General features: G+C 40.3%; 1 protein-coding gene across 9 annotated transcripts in view; it reads right to left on the bottom strand.

Moving 5' to 3' along the window:
- The window catches only part of LOC106852385 (CAP-Gly domain-containing linker protein 1), a 61067-nt gene that overhangs the window by 36147 nt on the left and 1945 nt on the right, over positions 1 to 22975 (bottom strand). For all 9 annotated transcript variants that reach the window (XM_088175983.1, XM_088175979.1, XM_088175978.1 and 6 more), the window contains exons 2-4: positions 13521 to 13716; positions 12504 to 13069; positions 325 to 449 (exon numbers count right to left, since the gene is read on the bottom strand). In XM_088175983.1, coding sequence (XP_088032109.1) covers positions 325 to 449; positions 12504 to 13069; positions 13521 to 13614 — 785 coding nt within the window. In that variant the 5' untranslated portion in view covers positions 13615 to 13716. The remainder of the gene's footprint in view (positions 1 to 324; positions 450 to 12503; positions 13070 to 13520; positions 13717 to 22975) is intronic.

Here is a 22975-nt window from a genome sequence, read left to right on the forward strand (position 1 = left end):
ACTACTGAATATCCAGAGATTTTCTTAACTGAGCATTCCTTCCATGCTGAGAAATAGGCATTCAAAAGAAGCAAATTGTATTTTCCATTACCAGTCTATGAATAAAACTCACATGGGAGGAGAGATCAGCTCATCCCACGAATGTGAGAGAAGTGTTGGCATCAGAGAATTCAAACCATGGCACACCAGCCCCCCCAGCAGCAGCAGACAAGGCAGGTTTAGAGCCTCCCTCTCCCTCCTGACTGAAAACTCCATGGAAGATATAAAAACCCAAAAGAGAATACAGAGGAAAATCTCATAGGGTAAATGTGGGGACAGACTGACCTCGTGCCAGCAACAGCTCCATCGTTCTTTCCCAGGGGTTCATCCAGCTCTACTCCACACCATTCTCCTTTTGCAAAATCAGTTTCTCCCAAAAATCGCACAACTCCAGCTTTAGTTCCTCCAACCTAAACAGACACACACCTGCATTTAATGCATTTCCAAAATAAAACATCACATTCAGGGAAGAAGCTTTTGGCATAACCATGTTCACAAAGCACAGGAATGACATAACCAGTTCTTATTTCAAACTATGTATTTTTTTGTCTATTATTTGTTTGTTTTAATGTTGAACAAATACTGACCTTCACAACCAAAAATATATTTAACAAGACACAATATAACCAATGATCTATATGCAATGAATGCAATAGATTTGTGCTAGAGTTTCACATCAATTTCTACCAGCAGATGAAGATGTCTAAGGTCTGTTTACTTCTTATTCTAATTCTGTGAGGAAAAATAAAGGAAATGAAATGAGAAAAAAAATCCTTTCATATTTTCTCTAAGGAATAATTCAAATAAACTACACAGTACAGCCCTCTTGTATTTAAAAGAACTGATATAAAGCTTGATACAGAGCACTTGACAAAACTGTGGATATAACCAGCTATTTGAATCCTTGGGGAGAGGAAAATAATTTTATCTTTTCTTCACTTCCAAGCATAAAAAAATCCAACCCAAACACTCCTAAATAAAAGCCTGGAAAGCAATGGCTTTCAAACTTACGATATTAAATATTTACAGCCATTCCAATTACTTGCAATGTCTGTGAGCTACAGCTTTTCATAACACCCAGGGGATGGAAGAATTAAATTAAGTGAAGAAGGAAAAGCTGTTGTGTGGTTGACACTTGCCAGGAAGAGCCACAGGATTCCTGCAGTTCAGGAAGACAATATGTTGTGCCCTAAATTTGTGCCAATCTGTTCAGCCTGCATCCAGCATTGTAAAAACAGGGACATGGTGATGGAAACCTCTTCAAGAGATTCACAAAATTCCACGTGGAAAATGGCTTGAACATGTCCACCTGTGTTTTCCAGCACGTGTTGTACAACCAGGAATACTGAGAGGCCTTGACAGAGAGCTTGAATGAAACCTCCTATTAAAGACTGTGTTTCTCCTTTTTATAAACTAAAAAAATACATTAGTATTTAATATCGTTTTTACAGCAGATATTATATTTCTTGGGGGAAGTTCCCAGGATTATTAGAATGCTGTAAATTAAGGTGCATGATCACAGCACACCAGAGAATTCACATTATTCCGGTTGAGAAGAGTTCAGTCACAAGATCACCTGGGGGGAATTGAGGACTTTACACAGCCACAAAATCCCAGGTCAGTGCCCAGGAGCTGCACACACATTTGTGCTCCAGCTCCTGGCTCCAGTGGCAAGTTGAGGCTTCAACTGATGAGGAAAAATAATCCTAATCCACACAAACCTCAGAAAAACAGGGAGAATAATGAACCTTTTTTTGGTATTATTCAAGTTAGAAAGGTGGCAGAGACACCTCTTGTCTACATTTAAGGTGGCAGCCCCTTCTCTGCCATTAGAAGCAATTCTGGAACAACTGCAGGTCACCTTCAGATCCTGCTTTAAGTGGCACTGTAGCAAATTATTACTCTCCATGGAATAAAAACACACAAAAGTTTACAGTTATCATGACTCAGCCTAATATAGTAACTCGTAGAACCTTTGGTATTTGGTGCTCTTGGCAGAGGACACACAAACAAGCACTAGGACTGGCTTAGAAAAAAAGAATTGGAACCATCCAAAGAGTTACAGAGAATGCAGATCTCTGCCCAGTGCTGAGGAGGGAATATAAAACACTGATAAAGATCTACCCCTTAAATCGAGAGAGATGTTATTCACCCTCAGACATTAGCTACTTTTTCTAGAGGGTACAAATCTTAAGTACAAACATAAAAATAAATTTTAACTGCACTATCAGTCTATACTGAGTTCCCAGTTCTCCTCCTTATTCCTTTTCTAGCAAGTATAGGTAGGGTTTTTGTCTCTTTAGGTTTGTCTTGTTTGGCAACTTTTTCTTCACAGATAAATTTGGAACCTATCTTTAGGTGAAAAGACTGGTTAGTTCTGCTTAGAAGCTGTTTCCCCACTCAATTTTGTTCTGTTTTCTACCTGAAAAACGAGAGTTAAATCAAAAGAGGCTCTATAAACCCATTTAAGAAATGAGACAGGAAAACCAGAACAATGGCCTAGATAAGGAGCATCCCTTCCCAGACAATACCCAGGTCTGGGGTTGCACACAGAGATTCCTCAAGCTCCTTTTCCAGAGCCCTTGAGCCAGGCAATGGAATTTTTTTCCTGTTTCGTGGTGTGTGTTTGTGTCTGTGGTGATTTTTTTAAACAAACCCAAATTAATTACCTAAACACAGCCACCCACCACCTTTCCATAGGAAGGTGAGTGGGGTCACGAGCTGAGAGGTGTCTGAAGCACTGTGGTGGAACAGGATAACTCCATGCAAGGATTCCCAGGGACAGCAAAAACTGTTGCAATCTGTTCCCTGCAAACCAACCTCTAGAGGAGAAATGCTGGCTCCAGGAAAACACACATTAAACTTGGCTGCAGAATGGATATTCCTCCTTTTCTCTTCCATACCTTGGCCCTGCTCGTTTTCCATGTTTATGTGAAAAATATGAAGAGATTATTTTATGAAGAGACCACACTCCAAGCACAGCCTGCAGGAATGTGGCAGTGCCCAGAGCCCCTGGACCTGCTCCAGCCCCTGCAGTGCCCTGACCCACAGCCTGGTGGGGGCCAGCAAATGCAGCAACTCAGATCCCAGAGCAGATGGGGCTGCTCAACACGACATTCCCAGGAGAAGCAGCAAAGTGACTGTCTTGTAACCATGGTACCTGGGTTATTTTAAACAGGACTCAAGGGAGAATGCCAAAGAATTTTTGGTTTTTTCCAAACCCAGTCCAGCTTCTTTGAATAACCAGCTACACATTCTGTGTGACCTTACAAGAGCAGGAATCAGAGCATCCTGTGGCTGTAACGTGCTCAGAGAATCAGTGAAGGCCCACATGGGCACTTTGGCTCAGTTTTAAGCAAAAGCTTTCTAAACTTCAGCTTTAAAGACAGGTCAGCCCTCCTTTATAAAGCCTGAGACTGCTGAAGGCTTCCAATCATTCACAGACATCTCCCCCAAAAAGTGTATTTATGTCCAGCTGCAATTAGTACCTGCAAGCAACAACACCTGCCTTGAGAAGAAAATAATAATAATTTATTCCCTTGGTAGAACAACGTGAGGTGCTACTGTACAAGACAGTGTGGTAAAGGCTTTTCATGCTGGAAGTTGCTGTACATACACAGACCTAATGGAAAAAAGGGAAAAAAAGATCCTGACACGATTAAACTCAACTGTTCCAACCAATATGAAAAAAGAATTGTACTTACAGTGTATAGCATCTGTTTATAGAAAAGTTATTTTTTATTAATTGTGAGAATTACAGCAAAAATAAGTAAAAAACCCAACCCCAAACCACAAAACTAGCTGCATTTGCCAGCAGATCTACCTCCCAGTACTGCATGAAGGACTAAAAAAACATCAGCTTCTAAAAGAAATGGGAAACAAATACTAAAATGCTTCTGAAAGTTCTATGAAAAAATAGAGCACAACTACCACAAAGACAGTTTTCCATGACCTTCTTTCATGCTAAGGCAGGTCACTAAATAATGGATAGAGAAAAGAACTGCCAGACCTTTTCTCAGTCAGTTCCCACACTCAATAGAATCAAGCTGTAAAATACAAAGCTGTAATACTCCAGAGAATCTAGGTTAGACTACAGGTCATGGTGAGGTGAGGAATTTTGCTTGGAACTCACTAGAGTTATGTCAAACACGTGCAAAAAGCGATTAAATTCCATTTATCCGAGTATACCTGAGCTTACATTAATTTGCTGCCAGGTAAAATGGGTTTGGAAACCTGAAGTGGTTAAAAACCTGCTGGAAAGGACAGGGGGATGAACACGTCAGATCTTGTGGAGCCAAACTTCCAAAAATAAGGAGAAGCAGGAAACAAATAAACCAGTGTAATGTGGGGTGGGGGGAAAGAGAGATGATCTAAAAAATGAGAGTGTGATTTGAGCAGTGCTGGTGGAAAAGAGGACAGGCAGGGTCTGAACGTTGTCAGTGTAACAATATCACTTATTCACACCTGCCCAGAGGAGGTAAAAGGTGAATAACAACTGCTCTGTCTCACCTTCTGCCCGAGCACGAACTTGTGGTGTCTCCTGAAAGCATCGCTTGGACATTTCTGCATTTTCAGGACAATTCAGCACCACAATGTGCAGCACTTGGAAAAGCAAAACCCATGAAGCCACACAGAGCCTTTGAAACACCTGGGATCCACTCATCAGGTTCTAATCACAATCATCTTCCTCTTGTTTGTCCAAATTTAGCAGAACTGTTTCCAGCTGGCAACAGAAATGGTGTTTAATTGATTTGTTCACTCCTTCGAGGCCAGAAGGGACAAAGGGATCATTTCCTCTGGTTCTCATGGAACAGGTCTTTCCATCTCAGCCAGCTCCATCTGTAATTAACCCTGTAACTGTACCGAGCTCATTTCTGTGGGGATGGTTTTGGGGCAGAGCTGATATCCATCAGGAAACATGCTGCCACTGACAGGCTGTTTTCATACTTAATCACTCCATTGTTCAAACCTATTTAAATTTCAAATAAAACAAATCTGACTGTGGCCTCTGGCCACTGGCTCTCATTAAGCTTTGTTTTGGAAGATTACAGAGCTCTGCAGCATCCACCATGCAGGTACACACAGCTTTTAAGCAAGACACCTCAATTTTTCTTTTTCAACATTAGCAGCTTAAGTTCTTAAAATCTTTTATTGCAAGATACTTTCTCTTGCTTGAGTCATCTTCCAGCTGTGCTCTGAATTCCTGCTGAATTCCAATGGGTTTTTCAAATAACTTATGGATGTAAATATACTGAGTTCTCAAATCTATCAATGAAGTTAAGTGCTGATTAGACTGTTAGATAGCATTCAGGATTTTAAAATAATAATAATAATCCCACCACATAAGTCCATAATGGCATCTTCTCCATTAAATCTATAGTTTTAGAGAAGGAAGAAAAAGTGTTTGACAAAACTGCCACATTTTAGTTTGTCAACATTTGCTTCTCTGCCAGTTTTTGCTTTTTTGCTGAGATTAGACAGATATTAGGTATTTGCTGTAGATTATCTTATTTCCTTTTAAAAATACTTACACAATATCCAACATTGGATCAAGGCACAACTGGAACAGTGTTAGAATATCTCCCAAACATTAAACTGGCCTCCATAATTCACATTTTTCAACCCAGCAATTCTGTGAGTAGCAGGATTAATGATGGCAGTTTTTCTGTGGCATTGGATATTATGGGTGAGTGACTTCTGCTGTTTCCACTGATGGGAACAGGATTGAGACAAGCCTTGATCATGTGGATTCTGTGATGTGCAAAGTTCTGTGAAGGTAAATTGCAGCTTTTCCAGAACTGGTGGGCAGAGAGTCTCCACCTTCTATTGGGCTGTTTCCATGGAACTTGGAAGAATTTGCTTTGAAACCTCTCCACTTCTACCTAATTTGGTTGCAGTTGACTTGAAAAGTTCAAAAGTAAGGCCAAAGTGGGCAAAAAACCTCATGTGCAATAAGATATTCACACACTGTGTTACCACACAATCCTTCACTTCCAGAGAAAACAATTGAGTAACTAAAATTGATGTGCTATTGAGGTTCAATTCATTCATCCAACTCAAAGGAAACAAAAAAAAAAAACCCTAACAGCAATTCCCTACTACAAAAGCCACATGTGAATTCATCACCACCACAAAAAAAAAAAGCAAAAACTAAACTAAGTAAATAAACTGTTCTTTGTCCCATCCTGTGTTGAAATGACTGAGGACAACGTGTTCCTGGATATTCCCCCTTGGGAAGGCAAGGAGAGGGGAAGGGAGCCAGGGAATCCACACACAAAAAAGGGAATTAACTACTACAAAGCATGTGGGGAGTCACCAGTCCCTGCCATTACAGCCCAGGAACTCACAGGCAATTAGAAGTTAAATAAGGAGTTGCCAGAACAGAGTAACTCAGGCACGACTCTAAGATAAATTTAACACCTTCGTTGTGAGCAGCTAGGTAATGCTGTGTCCTGGAAAATGCTTCAAAGTAACGTTAAAAGAAAGCAGAGGTCTGCATAGGGAAAACACCTGGATGATGAATTGAAGGCAAAGCCTTTGGATACCCCTTATCCCTCAGATATTTTCTCCTACATGGATTTCATGCTGTAGCAGCCACTCAGCAAACTAATCTACATCATACATTACAATATCCAAAATACTGTGCCTAAGTAGACATACATAAATATAAGAATTACTTTCATCCTTGACTTAACATGACAAAGCCATGAAAATACCTCAGCTCAAGGATAAAGCAAAAGTGTGACTGAGCAGTTAGAACTGTCACATTTGATGGAGGAGGCTCGAGAGAAGAGCCCCAGGAGAGCACAAACCACTCACACGTTCCCAACTTCCAAATTTTTCATCCTTTTCCATCCTTGTATGCATTGTGCCAGACATTTCTGCACTGTTTTAACTGTAACACCACCGATGAATATTTGTTTTTATAACAGTTCAATAAAATCATAGACTTTTAAACAGACTAAGCTCAGAAGCGCATTCCAAAAAGTTGTAAAACGCAGAAAAAGAAAACCTTAAAAACACCACAATGACAATGCTAAAGGGAGAAACTCCTCTCTACGTGTGAAGTTTCTTTTTCCCCTGGTTGCTTTTCAGAGCCCTGGAATGCAATCAGTTGACAGCCTTACGTCATGTTTACTTGCAGATAGGTTACATGGGTGGAAACAAATCTGACAATAATCTCCTATCAGCCCCTGCCTGTTCCAGCACCAGAGACCTTGGGAAGAAACACCAAAGCATGGAGTAACCTACAGCCAAGCTCTGTAAAACACGAAATAAAGAGAAATGAGATGGCACTCGTGCACTGGAAGAACTTTGTAAAAAGGCCACATCAGCACATGGCTGTAAATTGAGTTTGCATCTTTTTGTGACATATGGACAGAGGCCGAGTTCCAGCTTTACAGCTCAGCCCCAGAAGCAGCAGATTTGGCAGACTGTGATGGAGCTGTAAGTGGTTAAATGAATGAAAGCACTTTAATCCCTTGAGAAGGCTAAGGCCCCTTAGGTTGATAAGATTTTTATTTATTTATTTATTTAAAATACAGCATCTGGTCCCTTCAGGGAAAAGCTGGTGACGCTGTCAAAGCTGCTTCAACTTTTGGAACGGGTAACAGTTGTCACATAAAGCAGATTCCTCTCTTTTATTAACAACTTGGCTTTGTTTTGATAGGGCAGCTTAGAGAGGGTTTGTTTGTTTGTTTTTAAAATCAACTTTGCATCGGGCTCTTAAGAAATCCTAAGTGTGCAGCACCAGGGCAAACAGGTTTTCTGGCCACAACTCAAACAGGAAACCCAAACTGGCTGAGCCTGAAAGTAATTTGTTTTCTGAATTGGTTTTCTGTTGTTCTTTCCCCATCTGGTTTAGCACCGAGCACGGCACTTCCACTGGCATTTCTTGCACAGGAATTCCTATTCAGAGCAGGTTCAAATGCTGAAGCTGGAGCTTGATTTTCAGCAGAAAAAATCAACTGCAGCTCTGGCACTGTGTCATTAACCCCAGAAAGGCTGGATGAGGGCAGTGGAGAAAGTGCAGATTTCCACTTGAATTTTCCTGTGTTACAGAATCCCCAAATACAAAATCAGGCTGTCCAGAGTTAATGTTCTAACTCTTAAATCACATCCAGATTCCAGAACATACATCACATGTTAGGAATGGAAATTACGCCTAATACAGAGCTGCTTGAATTATTCTTTGCATTAATAACTCTTCTTTGGTTTAACTCTGTTTTTATTCAGTAAAAGACACATCAGTGTACCAAATGAAAAGCTGAATAGTGAGTTACACCTAAGAAACCACAATTCTTTGATATATCTGACTTATCTACCTATATTTTCAACATTTCCAAATACTGTCATGAGGTATTGTTGGTTTCTTGTTAGTAAAAGGAAAATTGAGCACAAGCTTGCTGAATATGGCTCAGATACACTGGGATTTGAGATTTGGGATTTGAGACAGATTTATCATCAGAAATTCCCAAGACAGCAGAGCACAGGGTGCTGTTTCAATTAATCATCTTTGAGGAGTAAACTACAGAAATCTAAAGGTCCTTTTCCACTAGAACATCCATTTAGGGCTGTAATACTTCAGTGAATACTTGTGTATTTGATTTGCTTTGACTCCTCTGGAATCTCAAGAAAAAGAACTTCTAAGACAACAGGACAATGGGAATTTTCCCACAATTATTATATTTCCCTTAAGGGCATTGATGTCTACCATGAGTTATTTTTCTGATGTTTACAACTCAATTTAATGGCCTGGAAATGTCTTCTTCAAATTGAGGGGAAAAACCAGGAAAGGTTAGAGCTGATTGTTGTAAGTATTTTTCTGCAGGCACCCACAGCTGACATCTCCAATACCTTGAAGCACTGTCTGTTTTGATGTCAGTGTCTTTTTAATATCCAAGGTCTTTTGGGAAAAGAGGTTTTTCTGCCCCCTGAAAAAGCAAGGCTGCTTGTTTTGCCTCTTTTTATTTCTGTATCTATAGCACTGTTCAGCACAACCTCCCCTGAGATGCTCTGAGCAAGACTGGTTTTGAGAATACACAGGTGATCACCTCACAGCTCTGCTTGGTTTTTGCAGTGGAATTTATTTTCTCTGGCATTTCCTGTCTCTGTTTTGGTTTTTTTTTTATCCCTCTGGAAATTTTCTTTCTTTTACTTCTCTGGAATTTCTTTTCTTTAACTCTGAATAACTGTATGTAACCACTGTTCTTCCTAATGTTATTTGAATTAAGAAAGATCATATAATAATCATAATCAAATAAATCAGGGATCTATTCACTGGAAGCTTCCTTTATTACTAACCCTCTGTATTTTGAAGATATAAGTTCTCCTGTAGAAGTCTGAGAGGACTCTAGCACGGGACTGTGTAGAATTTGGTAATTCTAACTTTAAGTGTACACAAGGCTGGTGAAACCACCAGAGATCAAAGGAAAGAGAAGAAAAGCCTAAGGCATCTTTTCTCTCCACACAAAACAGTACAGGCCATTCACTGGAGCTTTCATCACCTCCTCAAGACTCCTTTGTTCCTAACAGCCTTTAATCAAACCACCTCACCCCAGCACCACTGGGACAGTTTGCTGGGACAATGCAGAAACACAAATGAGGAGTGACAGCTGCTTTTCCTGAGAGGAGCAGAATGAACATCTCTGCAGCAACAGGAGAATGTTCCAACCGAGCTGAGCTGCTGGGAAAGCCTGAAATTGAACCCAACATTTCAGGTTCAAACTTGTGCCCAATTTGCATCTGTGTAACACAGAAAGTTGGGATGTGAGTTAGTAAACACTGGCTGAATGGCCTCTTGTTCCTTGCTAATCCAGACTGGGCAGACAAAAAGAGCTCTAAGATTTTTGCCTTTTTTTTTGTTGAAATCATCCAAAACCAGCCAGCTACCACCAATAAAGAGAAACTTGAAGTAACTTAACTGATCCACTCAAGGTAACTCCCATGAAGGACATTTTAGAATCCAAGTTAGAGGGAAAAAAAATGAACAGGTTGAAATACTTCAGTGTAACACTCCACACCCTGAGATCACACACTTAGATCAATGAAGTTGAAGCCATCTGATGTCCACTCTGGAATGTAACCTTGGCTGAGAGCTGTGCCTTACCCATCTATGAATCTGCCCTTCAGGACATCATTTTCCAGTGAGCTGTTTTAATAGGATTCCCAAATGAGCTTTTGTCTATCAAGAATTCATTGTTTTGAACTGCAGTTCTTTGCTGCTGGAGGCTCCCTGTTCTCACTCTGTAATTCCCAGCAGTTGTTTTCCCCACATATCCACAATTACCAAAAAACTTTCACAAAATACTCCCTGCAGTTGGTCCAAGCTGCAAGAACTGATGGATGTTGCAGCACTGAGCCCCTCCAGCCCTGCAATGGTGTGGTTAGACTGGAACACATCACGTGGCTGTGACACCACATTGTCACTTAGAGGGGAAATTTTGTGCTGAGGTGGGACTGGCAACTTCCACCCAGCCTTTCATCCTCTTGTGTAACATATTACTGAAAAGGGACTGCTGTGAGCATAAATAAAACCCAAGAGAGTGGAGCAGGCCAGGTGGATTTGTCCCTCTGATGGAGCAGGAATGGCTGAGCAAGTGACACAAGTGACAGGCAACAATTTCCCAACAATTGGCGTTGGCTGGAGGCTCTGAGGACAGTTCCCAGAATTATTCAGTGGCACCTCAACTCTACAGTTCAGTGTCAGGGAAAAATATATTAAAAGATGAACCAATTATTCAGCCAAGTTTAAGATTATCTGAACTAACCTGGCCACTTCGAATATTTACATCTGAATTATTATTAGACATGACAACAGAGTCTGGGATTTACTACAAATAATTAGCATGGGATCCCAAAGGATTAAAAAAGAATAAACAAGGATCCTGCCCCTTTAACATTCACATTCCTGTCTTATACTGGTATAGAAATTATAGTTATGCATCACCAACATACTGTGCTAGGAATTACCCCAAAACCTCAAACTACAATTTGATGACTCATGAAGAAGTCTTAAGGCAAACAGAGGTAGTAGAAAGGATGAAATATTAAGTTTAACTTGTCCTACTTAACAATTTGGGACCTTATTATCAAACTGTGGCACTTAGGATATGCTGCTCCTGCAATTTGCACTAATTAGACACAAGGAAGGCAGAGCAAGACTCTGGTGCCTTCACAGCACCAGAGAATTCTCCCACCCCAAAGGGACATCCCAGAAGGGCTCACAAAGGTCCCTGAGGAAAAGGGAAACAAGTGGTTAAAGCCCTGGTGTTGTCTGGAGGACAGGGCTCAGTGTCTGACAGAAATAGCCAGGGATAAACCACAAATCTTTGTTTCCATTGGCACTCCAAGAAAACACATCTCAGCCCAAATCCAGCTGTCAGCCAACCCCTGCCCTCACTTCACCTTTGCTTCCTTCTTCAACTTGGCCCTGTGTATTAAGCTCTTAAACAGAGAGAGGAGGCAAATTCTTCCTTCAAAAATACAATAAACTTAATTAAAATATCAACCCACCTTCACTGCAGAATTATTATCTGGTGGGACAATGCAGGACAAACCATAAAATCCAGGGGATTTTTTTCTATATGTCCTTACAGTAACCCCAGAAATGTTTCTATACCATAATACTCACGCCAGCCTAATGGAAATTCTAAAATTATATCATAAATAAGAAAAGATTGTATGAAAATAAGAGCAAGACAAATCTTCAGCTTAATGATCCACTTGAGTAAATCAAACCTAAAATCAGATCTCTGTTAACAGTGATCACAGATCTGCTGGGCATACAAGGATCATTCCAGTTATATATGAAGGCCACATAAACAGTCTTTAAATTAAGAATATAACATACACAACCTACCACCAGTTTTGTGATAATTATTTTTTTAATGTTAAAACTAACAGAGCAACACCCTTTTAAAAAGGTGAGATGATACACTGGCAGAAGCATTTAGAGGCCTGAGTTTAGGAAGGGCAGCAGAGTAATGTGGCACATCCCCAAGAGCACACGTAATTCCTGCCTGATCAGTGGCATTATGTGACTGCTTCTGTCCCTGCCTATCACCACTCAGGAACAATCAATTATTGAACTATTTGTTCACTAAAGACACAGCCCAGGACAGGGCAGAAGACCTGCATGGAAATCTCACAGGCTTGGGTTTTTATTTAGCATGACTGGAGCTCTTGAAGATACAGAGAGATAAGCTACAAATATGTTGTTAAACACAGTGTTGTATTTTAAACAGTGGCAAAACATAATAGATTAAAACCTGCCAAAATAACCATTTTATCTTGGTACTGCCAAGATATTCCCACTGCATGCAAAGAGCTTGTTTATAGAAAACACTAAACAAAGAAAGCCAGTGCATAGATTTACATTATCTTGAGCAAGGAAATGGCAGAAGAGTTTTAAATATTAGCAGAAGTTTCAATTAATCAATCAAAAACAGAAAGGGAAATCTTACCAGCACTCGATCTCCAATTTTGAGCTCCCTTTCTCCTTTCTTTAGTGATCCAGCTTCTGAGAGGTTTGATATAGATTCGCTGGCAGTTTTGGAAAGATTGCTAATCTGAGAAGGAGTTGCATGTTCCTTAGCAGCAAGGGGGGATTTCTGTGGAATTCCTGAAGGGGGGAGTGCAGCAGTGGAGGACACCACACTAGCAGCCGATGTGGATGTTGGGGACGTGGCTCTGGAAGCGTGAGCTGTCTGGGTACCGTTGGCTTCGTCCTCTGTCACCACTTTCCTGGTCAGTTTGGATGGCCTTGTGAATATTCCCCGCAGGGGTTCACACTGGAAATATCGAACTCCAGCCACGGAGCCATCGTTCTTCCCGATGGGCTCATCCAGGACAATCCCTGCCCACTGCCCCGGGGCAAACTGCGTTTCCCCCAGGAACTGGATGAAGCCGGGTTTGTTTCCATTGACCCAAACGCGCTCCCCGACTCTGAAATCATCCACAAACTCCTCGTGTGCATCCGCAGGGGCTGTGCTTGAGCTCTTCTCACTGGGAGCTGCTTTTTCTGCTGGAGCTGGAATCAGAGCACGGTGAGAAACAATGGGAATCAAATATACTAATATTCCAAAGAGCATCATTACTTCGTTTCAATGTAGTAACGTCCCTAATTAGGAGATTACAACTCCTGTAATCTCTGGAAAAAAAAATTTCAAGATCTAAGGACTGAGGTGCTGAATGCATTTAATGAAGGTTTTGGTAAAAACCTTGTAAAAATCACAAGTCTGATTTCAAAAACTCCCAAAGCGTTTTTATCATGACAAGGTTTCTTTGAGGAAAACTGGTTGATCTCCTATTAGTAATCTTTAGATGTTTTGTAAGTTCTACATGTAATTTTTTAAAATAAGAAATACAAGCAAAAATACATTGGTGGAAGGAGTAAAAATAGTGTATACTACAGCATTCAAGGTACTTTTTGTATCAGAAGATGAATAAGAGGATAATTAAGATATTTAACTATTCCTTACCAGCAGCAACAGGTGCAGGTGTTTTCAGCAATGAACCCCCATGCTTGATGGTCTTTGAAGGAGCCTTAAGTCCACTTGGTTTTAACATACTCATCTTTTTGCAATACCAGTGGTTATCCTCCTCCTCTGTAGCAACTATCTTTTTCCAAACATGGAGAAAATATATTGTTCAAGCTTTTGCAGTTCTGGAATAAACCTGTATTTAAAAAGATCAGACATGAGCAAAGATCAGTGTAAACTCCTGCAGAAGGGATCTCTATATTTACACAATCTGTGTACAAAATGCATTATAAAAGTGCTTTCCAGTAGCAACCAGCAGCATTTCCAACTCCTCATCTTTTGAACTTCCTATTAAAACCTAAATCATCAAAAGAACTCACTTTGCTGAATGCTGCTGTATTTATCTTGAGATTTAAACTAAAAGGCTATTTTAAGAAAGAAAAACAAATCCCTTAACAGCATAGCTAACATTACACATAGATTTAACTGCTGTGCACACACAACTGTTTTCAGTCATATTTTTCCAGTGTTGCAACACCCAGGCAAAATCAATTTGAGACTAGAGAAATAAGAGCAAGAGAAATCAAGACAGCCAGGAATTTCAGGATAAAAGGAGTAAAGTTTCTAAGAGATTGGAACTGAAAAGCTTGAATTGTTTTCGAGTTACATGATGACAAGTGAAAAGCAAAGAGCCACCTCAGCTCTGGGTGACCTCAGATCACAAGATACGCTGGCTCGCAGTCCCCACCAGTGCCCCAGCTAAGAGCAGGGACTCTTCCCAACGTTGCTAGGATAGAATTTGGAAGCCAGCTCCAAGATTTTCAGGGAACTGTGTTCTGCCACAGGAGGCATCTGCTTTCTGATTACAAAAGCTTCAGAAAGGCTTTTTCATCTCTAATGAAAAATCTGCGTTTTTTTACCTCGAATGCGAATTTCAAAGCTGAACTTCAAGGCGCCTGCTCTCCCCCCTCTTCAAAGGAATAAACTGTGAACACAGCTTGGCTTTGTGCTGACTTTTACACGAGGCATTGCCAGAACAGCTACACCACTTCAACAGCAGCAGCAGCAGCAGCACACACCTGAACAAAAAGCTGAAGGGGAAAAGGAAACGGGCACGCAGCGAGTTTGCTCAAGTGTTTGCTCAGAACACGTCAAACAAGAACTACAAAGCACGTCTGGGTGCTGCCCTTTACTCAGCACTCTGGTACCTGTCAGGACACAAAGCTGGGCAGCTCAGCACCCAGTTAAAGGTAAAACAAACCTGCCAGCAGAGACAGCTCTGCTGCAGCAAGGAGAACAAACCAATCCTGGCTTTGTGTACCAGCCTAAGATTTATCCCTCCTGTGTTATGAATTATTAATCAGCGTTCCTAAAAACCAATTCAGTTTGCTCTGTGAACCTAAACACCAAAGTGAAATATTCCTTATTCTACTTCAAGACTTGCCATGCCAAATTCAAGGCATTTTCTAAGTCTGCAACAATGTTATAATTTAAGAAGCATGGATTATTACTTTGGTTGTAATTGTGTTCACCCACAATTTAAGTTCTGCTCCATGAAAATTATGAAGTGCTGGGAAGATTTCCGAACCTTTTTGTTTTTCTAGTGTTGCCAGAAGTTTGTCATCCACCTGCCTGCAGAGTTATGACTCTGCATCATATTTCCTTAGATTTTCCCTTTAGAAATCTTCTAAAACTGAACTTTGACCTTATACACCAAGGGCCTGAAAAACCTTCTTTCCTCTCTTACAAATGTGCTCCCTTCCTCAAGCTGCAGGCCCCTATTCCCTCTTCTTCAATTTCACAATCTCCATACTCGCCTTCCTTACTTTCCTCAACCCATCAAACAGAAAAACAAGATAAAGAAGGGTTTCTTTATCCAAGTTCAAGATAAAGAAGGGTTTGGTACAAATACAGACACAGGAGAAGCATCGTGGCCAGTCCTTTTTAGTTCACAGTCAGTGCCAAAGACCAAAGTGATGGAAATTTGGGCCAAGGGGAGTTTTCCTTAAGGAAGATTTCTCCTGAAGCCTGTTAGCTGGAACTGCTCCCCAGCACTCTGCCATTCTTTTCCATACATCACCTTTTTTTTGGGCCCTCAAAGATCATTCCAGCACCACCACAACTGCACTGTGCAAGGACAGGTACAGATAGCAAGAGAAAGCACACAACACATTACCACCCAAATTAGACTTTGCCAGCTTCAGTTAATTATTTATTAATAGACGGTTAACAAGCCTCTCTCAACACAAAGTTAGAATGTTCTACCACTGAATTTCTTGGCTCAGGGTACTCATTCATAGTTTAATCTTGCTCTCCACAGTCATGGGTTATGTATTTGCTGTGTCATTTGCTTTTCTCAACACACAGGCCTTCACCTAGGCCAGAAGTAACACAATCCCTCCTGTCCTGGTTTCAGAGTTACTGAAATTGCAGCTTAATTCACACAAAATAAAAGCTAAGATCAGAGGCAACACTTTTTGATAAATGACTGCCTCACTGAAAGAGTTAAAATGCAACTTTTGGTCTTAGGGACAGGGCCTTTGGAGCAGCATTGCCTCATGGAGCTCATTAAACACATAAATTTGCATCAAGTGATTTCAAGCATTACACACTCCAACATATCCTAACAGGCTCCAGATGTCAATGATCTCATTTCAGTTCTCATAAAAGACAGCAGCTCACTGCCTGTCTCAATTTGTTCTCTCCTCCCTTGAATTTGTCTCAGCTCTCCTGAGAAAGGATCCTTATAAGCAATAGGCAAAAATATTACTGTGTCCCAAAATATCCTGTCAGGAACCTAAGGAAAGGTCCAGAAAGGCTCTGATAATATATTCCACTGAGGCATTCTACCAATAACAGAACTGAGCAGAAGAAGAGATTTTAAGCACAGGCTTTGCACTTGTGCCATTATTGGAAATATATGACTACACACAATATGAATTTTAACTGATTAATGATATCCTTATTCTTATTTAGCTTTTAAAGACCTCTAAGTATTGCATGGATCAAGCAACAAGTTGGGAACCACTGTTTTGAGTAAATAAATCCTACTAATGTGCTATGTGATAATAGATACGAATTGGCAGGCTGATATTAAAAATAAATAAAATGTAGCCACATAATTACAAAATTACAAAAGCAGAATATTTTCCAACCGTCAAAAAAGGAATTCCTATAATAAAAAGAAAGCAGCTGTCTAACATTCCTTTCAAGACTACTTTCAACAAATAGTATTCCAAAAAGAACTAAATTAAATAAGAACACAGGAAAAAAAGCCTCAGCTCACTCTACTTAACCCTGTAGTCACAACAAGAATTTAGGAGTACCAGTGGAACCACAGCATAGTTTAGGTTGGAAAAGACCTCTAAAATAATTGAGTCCAGCTTTTCCTAGTTCTTCAAAACACTTCAAATTACAAAGATTAGTATTTAACTTCGTTAACACCATTAAGAGACTGAATACTGCTGGAAAATGCCTTGCAATGCCAACGCATTTCCAAGCTCAAAAAGAGATCACTTAATTTGTTAATTGTGCTGAGCACAGAGATGCTTTGCAAAACACACATAAACAGTCAGACTGAAAGTTAAAGAGTAAATATTCTAAAAGGGGTTTGTAGAACAGGTAACTGCTGAAAAACCTCACAGGGACCATCACATGAACCCCTGTGACAGTCACTAATAAAAACCCAGAAAACAAATTCCTGTACCGTGAAGAAAAGGTAAAATGATCAAAATAAATCAGAAAATCCTTCTGTAGAAAAGCTAAATAGAAAATATATTCCAAAGGCCACCATCATGCAGTACCTTCACGTTCCTGAGAGAAAAACAAACTCAGCACAAGAAGCACTGTTTGAACTCTCTGCCTGAACAGCATTTCTTAAATACCTGTTTCACACTTGTTGTCCAACTGCTGCTGCCAAGCTTGAGGGAGCCAATGAATCATTCCTCAAATATCTGGAGTTTAGAGAAAGTAACTTGGAATTTTGAACCTGGAAAGATTTCCCCTCCAGTCCATGAGTTATTCCAAGAGTTCTGATCCTACACAGTTATGAACACAACTCCTAAAATTATTGCAGTCTTAAAACTAAAGCACATAAACATGTTCTCTATGATTCACATCTAATTCCTACAGCTCCAAAAGTTGTATTTGCAGTCTCCTGGGCTGTTATTACACTCCTGTGAAAAGTGAGTATATATATTTACAGTAGCACTTAATGTTTTACTTGAATTTATAAGCTTTTGAAATTCATACCTGATTTAAAAATACAACTCCATTTGGGCTTTGAACAAAATCAATGCCTCCTCCTTGCACTGCTCTTGGCTGCTTGCTACCTCTTGAAGAATATTTGTGTGCAAGAATGAGCCACATCAGAGCCAAACCTCTGGAAGATTCTGAGGGGAGTAATTCATGCACAGCAGGTGCACAAACTCACCAGACTGGGACATGCCCACCAGAATCCTTACAGGAGCAATTCTGGATCAAGGGGGCACAAGAGAAGAATCCTGGAACAAAAATCTTCCTAATCCTGACTCCTCCTCTGCTGCATTCTGAGTCTATTGGAAAAATTTCTCACTGGGCACCCAAAAAATCTGAATAACCACAGTGCAAGCAATGGATTACATTTACAATGAAATATTTCAAAGCACACAATATCCATTGTAAATGTCTCACTCAGCTTCAAAGCCAATGACAAGTTGCTAAACCAGAAGGATGGATTTGGAAGCCCTCATGCACTCACTTTACAGAGCTTCTCTGGAGTGATGCAGCACTCTTGGTCTTCCTGGCCACTCTCTACTGAAATACAACAATTTTTGAGCAATGAACTCACATCCAGGTCTCTCTGCATTGATCCACTGAAGCCAGACAGTGAAAAGGCAAATGAACTCCTCCCTGACCCTCACGCTCCCCACTTACTGCAAATTCCGTGTGTTTTGTCAGCTCTGATGCATTTATTGAATGGGCAGCAAGTTCACACTGAAACACACCAGAAAGCACCGTAGGCATTTGTTAACAAAGAGAGGCACAAACAGCAAATTATGGTGAGGGAAGATCCTCTGCAGAGGCCACTGTTAAACCAAACTCAACATTTGAGCATTGCTCAAGGATTTAACTGCACTGCTCAGGGATTACACTGTGCAATTAGAGGCATCTTCAGGTACCAGTCACATTGAAACTAATGTAATTTAAGAAAGAATTGATATATAAAACAGAAAACAAACAGAATTAAGAATTTAAGATTTCAACACAAGAAGAGTTGGCATTTGGAAGTCAATATTGGATTACTCATTCAACACACAGCAATTAGAGAAAGGGAGCATTTAAAAACACAGCTTCAGTTTCATTTTGTCTTCCAGAAACCATTGATTTTTATGTCAATTAGTCAAGTAATGTTATGATCTGAATATAGATAGCCTTCAGATACATCACTACTAGAGGAAAATACATCATTTAATTCAATGTTTGTTATGCCAAGTGCCATGGAGACATATTTGGGTTACTATGCTCTGCTTAGTGCCAAAATCAGAACATGAGGGCTGGCATCTGCCCATCAAACCAATGTTCTGTACCTCACCTTTAAAGGTAAAAAGAAAAATTATATTTATAACTCAGCTGATCAGGTAGAAAATAACAAAAGAAATCCAGATCTTTCAGATCTGTCGTTTGCAGGTACTGGAGCAGGAAATAAACATTTTGTAAGAAAATAAACAAGAAGGTCTCATAACTTACACAGGATCCTTATGACATTCTGTTTTCCAGCCCAAGTCAATGTAATCATCATAGGAATTCCAGAGGTAAACCCTTCACAAAGGCAAACACTTATCCTAGAGGAACCTCAAAGCCACAGTTTCTTATATTCTGCTTTTTAACATAAATATGAATTTTACTAGGGATAGACTCTTGAAGAAGTGCATCTCAACCAGGCATAACTATTAAATGAACAGAACAAAAGCAATTCTTGCTCTTCTGAAGTGCCTTCACAGCAGCCACCAGGGTAACTCCAGGAAATTACTGCTGCAAGTTTTAGTAGGGCTTTAGTCTAACCCAAACACAGTTTGCTTTTGCTGCCATAATAACACGAGCCCAAAGCCTGCAGGAATTTGGGAAGTTTGCCCACTGGGATGACACAGCTCCTCTGACAGTGGCCCTGATGTGATGAACTCAACCTGAAAAGAAGAGTGACAAAAACCAACAGAAACTGAAACAGAGCTATGCTATCAGTGGCAGAGGGCCTGAAAAACCTTCCAGCTCTGTTTTCCAGGGCACTGGTTTAGAAAGCCATTCCTTAGTGTGAGGCAGGCAGAGTGTGTTTGGGGAGACAGGAGCAGCAGGGATGTCTGGAGCAGTCCCAGGGCTGTAACACAAACACTCTGTCTTGTCATCACTCATCCCACCATGGAACCACAGCACCCGGGCTAAGGACATCCCCAGAAATAGCTCCTGGGGTTTTCACTCCAAAGAGCAAATCCCTCTTTCCTTGAGATGCCAAAGATGCTCCCTCTGTCTTGTACACTCAGAGAGGCTGAGGAAGAAAATTTGGGAATCCCAAAGCCCCACAACGCTGTCCCTTGTTAAGGACATGGGAAGCTACAGCTCAACCAGCAGCTTCAGATTTATTTCCTAACTGAAATCAATAGCAGGAGTTGCATTTCTGTACCACAGAGATGACTGGAACTGTTCTCCACACGAGTTCACAGATCCCGGGGTATTCAGAACCAGACTTTTAGATCATCTTTCAACATCAGCCAGGCCTGCAAACAAATCTATTTCTCTTTTGATTTTGACCTGCTGGGTAATTTCAACTAAATAAAAGGCAGGAGATCTCTAATAAAAATAAATCTTATTTCCTACAAGTTTCACAGAAGCAGGTGAGCAAGGAGGAGGGAGATTTGTGCTTAAAGTTTTGAGTTTCTCCCGGTATCTTCAGAACATCTAACTTCTGAAGCAATACATTTACAATACAATACATTTGAGAGCATCAGGTTATCAGTTTGTTTGGAGATAATATAAAATTTGAACTTAATATAGTTAGGAAGGAAACCATTACGAGACCCAAATCCACTGAAAATTGATATTAGCAAATTGCTAAGCTGCTAAATATGATACAAGGATGTTTTTCTGCCTTGGGAAGTGCAGGGTATTTGCTGCAAATTGTATAAAGAGAATCCTCCCAGCACACACCAGGCAAAGGGAAAAGGTGGGGTGAATTCCTATAAGTCAGAAACTGTGCTAAGAAGAAGATGAATCAGATCAAAGATAGTAAGAGGCTTAGGACCTGAAACCATCAGTCAGATATTACAGCACTGCTATGAGGAAGGTAATTCATCAAAGCTTCAGCTCTGCTTATGGATTTTAATTCTGCATCAAGGACATTTTAAGTCACTCCATTTTATCATTCTAGAACTTGCTATGTTCATTCAGATTCCTAAATGCCTCAGGATCCTCAGTAAAGAAACACTGAAACAGAGACTGGATATGAAGCACAAATGAGAGGATGTCTAAGAAACTATTTTGGGCCAGCAATTTGTGAGTAATTTTTTTCTCAATCTACTGCTATTTCAAACAGAGCCTGATCAATCTTTTTAAAAGATTCTGCCTATCTTTAATTAATCAGGAAGAGCTGATAATTGTTAATATGATGCAAACTAACACTTCAAGTTGCCACTGTGCATACAGATTATAGAAACACTGCTGCTCTGGTCTATTAAAAGATCAGAAAGCACATGATCCTCCCTCCTCAGCACATCATTCCCTACAGAAGGAGTCAAGGATTGAGGAGTAGAGAAAGTTTCCAACTAAGTAAATAACTGCCACCTCTTCTGGTAAGCCCATTATCATCACTTACTAATTTTCCTACATTTTTCCCAGGAAATTCTTGTCTTTCCTCAAAGATCTCCATTTCAACAAGAAAAAGAACAATTTGTTTCACTATCCACACTGACTGCTGTTGATGATAATGCCCTTCAGCCATCCCAGTAAGTGCAATCAGTCAGGATAAAATTATGACTTTGGAATAGCAGGGTCTCGAGTTATTTGGGACCTACAATTCAAATTTTGAGAAAGAAAATATCATCTCCTGTCAGCCTCAAACCCCAAAGCATTAACAGGCACAAAGACTTCTTCCTAATACAATTACAACCAAAGCAGCTGAAACAAAGATGCTGCTTTTTATAGTAAGGATTTAATTTTGATAGACTTGGGTGAAACTGTAACTGTTTCACACCGGGTGAAAATATCAAGTCAGCTGTCTCTTTTTAGCTCTCCCTGTTCTTAGCTTTTGAAATTAGCACCATGAGTGCTGCAGGGCTGGCAGAGAGCTCAGGACAAGTACAAATTCAGAACTTAGATAAATATTGTGTGATTGAGTGGATGCTGCTGCCAAGCAGAGCAGCAGAATGAGAGTGTCAAATAAGCTGATTCTATACAATACTGAGCTTCTCTCTCTGCCTTGCAATTTCCCCTCATAGTAAGCTAAAAATACAGACAGTAAGATTATAAAGATCAGGGGAAATGAACAGCTTTTAATGGTGGTTCTTCTGGAAACAGTGAAGACGTGTCTTATAAATTAAAATAATGTATGACACTATTCTAATTAATTTTTACAAATAATTAATGAGATGTTTCAAGTAGAAAAACTTGGGTGGGTGTTAAAGAACAAACTTGCACTTAGATACATCTCCTGAATCCTTCACAGCCTTTTGGGGGCCAGGAGCCAGTACCAGATTTGTGGGTATTTCTAAGGGTCAGTCACAGAGTGCACCTTCACTCTGCACAAACAAATGGATGTGGAGAACAAGCAGGAGGTGTTTAAATCATCAGGGAGCTGCTGACAGAGTTCTGCTGGTCAACACCAACTAAATGGTTGCTCCAGCAGAAACTGGCATGGGGCTGAGGGCAGCTGAGATTACAGCTAATGCAGTATATAATTGCCTTTCATGAAATAACAAAACACCATCCATCTGAGGCATTTCCAAACATGCTGCTCCAATAAGGATTCCAGTGAGTTACTCTTTATACGTGCCAGCAGAGCCAGTAGTCCCTAAGGAATGCCAAAGGATTAAACAAGAGCTGCATTCATTCATGGCTGTCATGTTCAAACATTAGAAAACTTGCATTCAACATACGGAGTTAACATTTGACCCCAGTGTTTTAGAAAGAGAAAGAAAAGCAGCTCTGAAAAATCATATTGGCAAGGCAGAGCTCTCTATTTCTTTTTAAGGAGGCTCTATTTTGATATATTCTCAGTCCCTCCCAAGAAAAACTTTAACGGGGCTAAAAGGATAAAGGGAGGAACACTAAAGGAATTATGCAATCTGCCCAAGCTGAGCAAATAGAGGCTGTCTTGGGTATCCTCAGACAGAAGATGGCAAACAGATACAACCTGAAAGTCAGACAGGAAATCTTCAGGAGCTCTAGGAAGTTGTAGCAATCAGCAGAGAGAGCACTGCTCCTTCCTA

This window comes from Sturnus vulgaris, chromosome 19, assembly GCF_052056855.1.
Source record: "Sturnus vulgaris isolate bStuVul1 chromosome 19, bStuVul1.hap1, whole genome shotgun sequence".
Taxonomy (NCBI): domain Eukaryota; kingdom Metazoa; phylum Chordata; class Aves; order Passeriformes; family Sturnidae; genus Sturnus; species Sturnus vulgaris.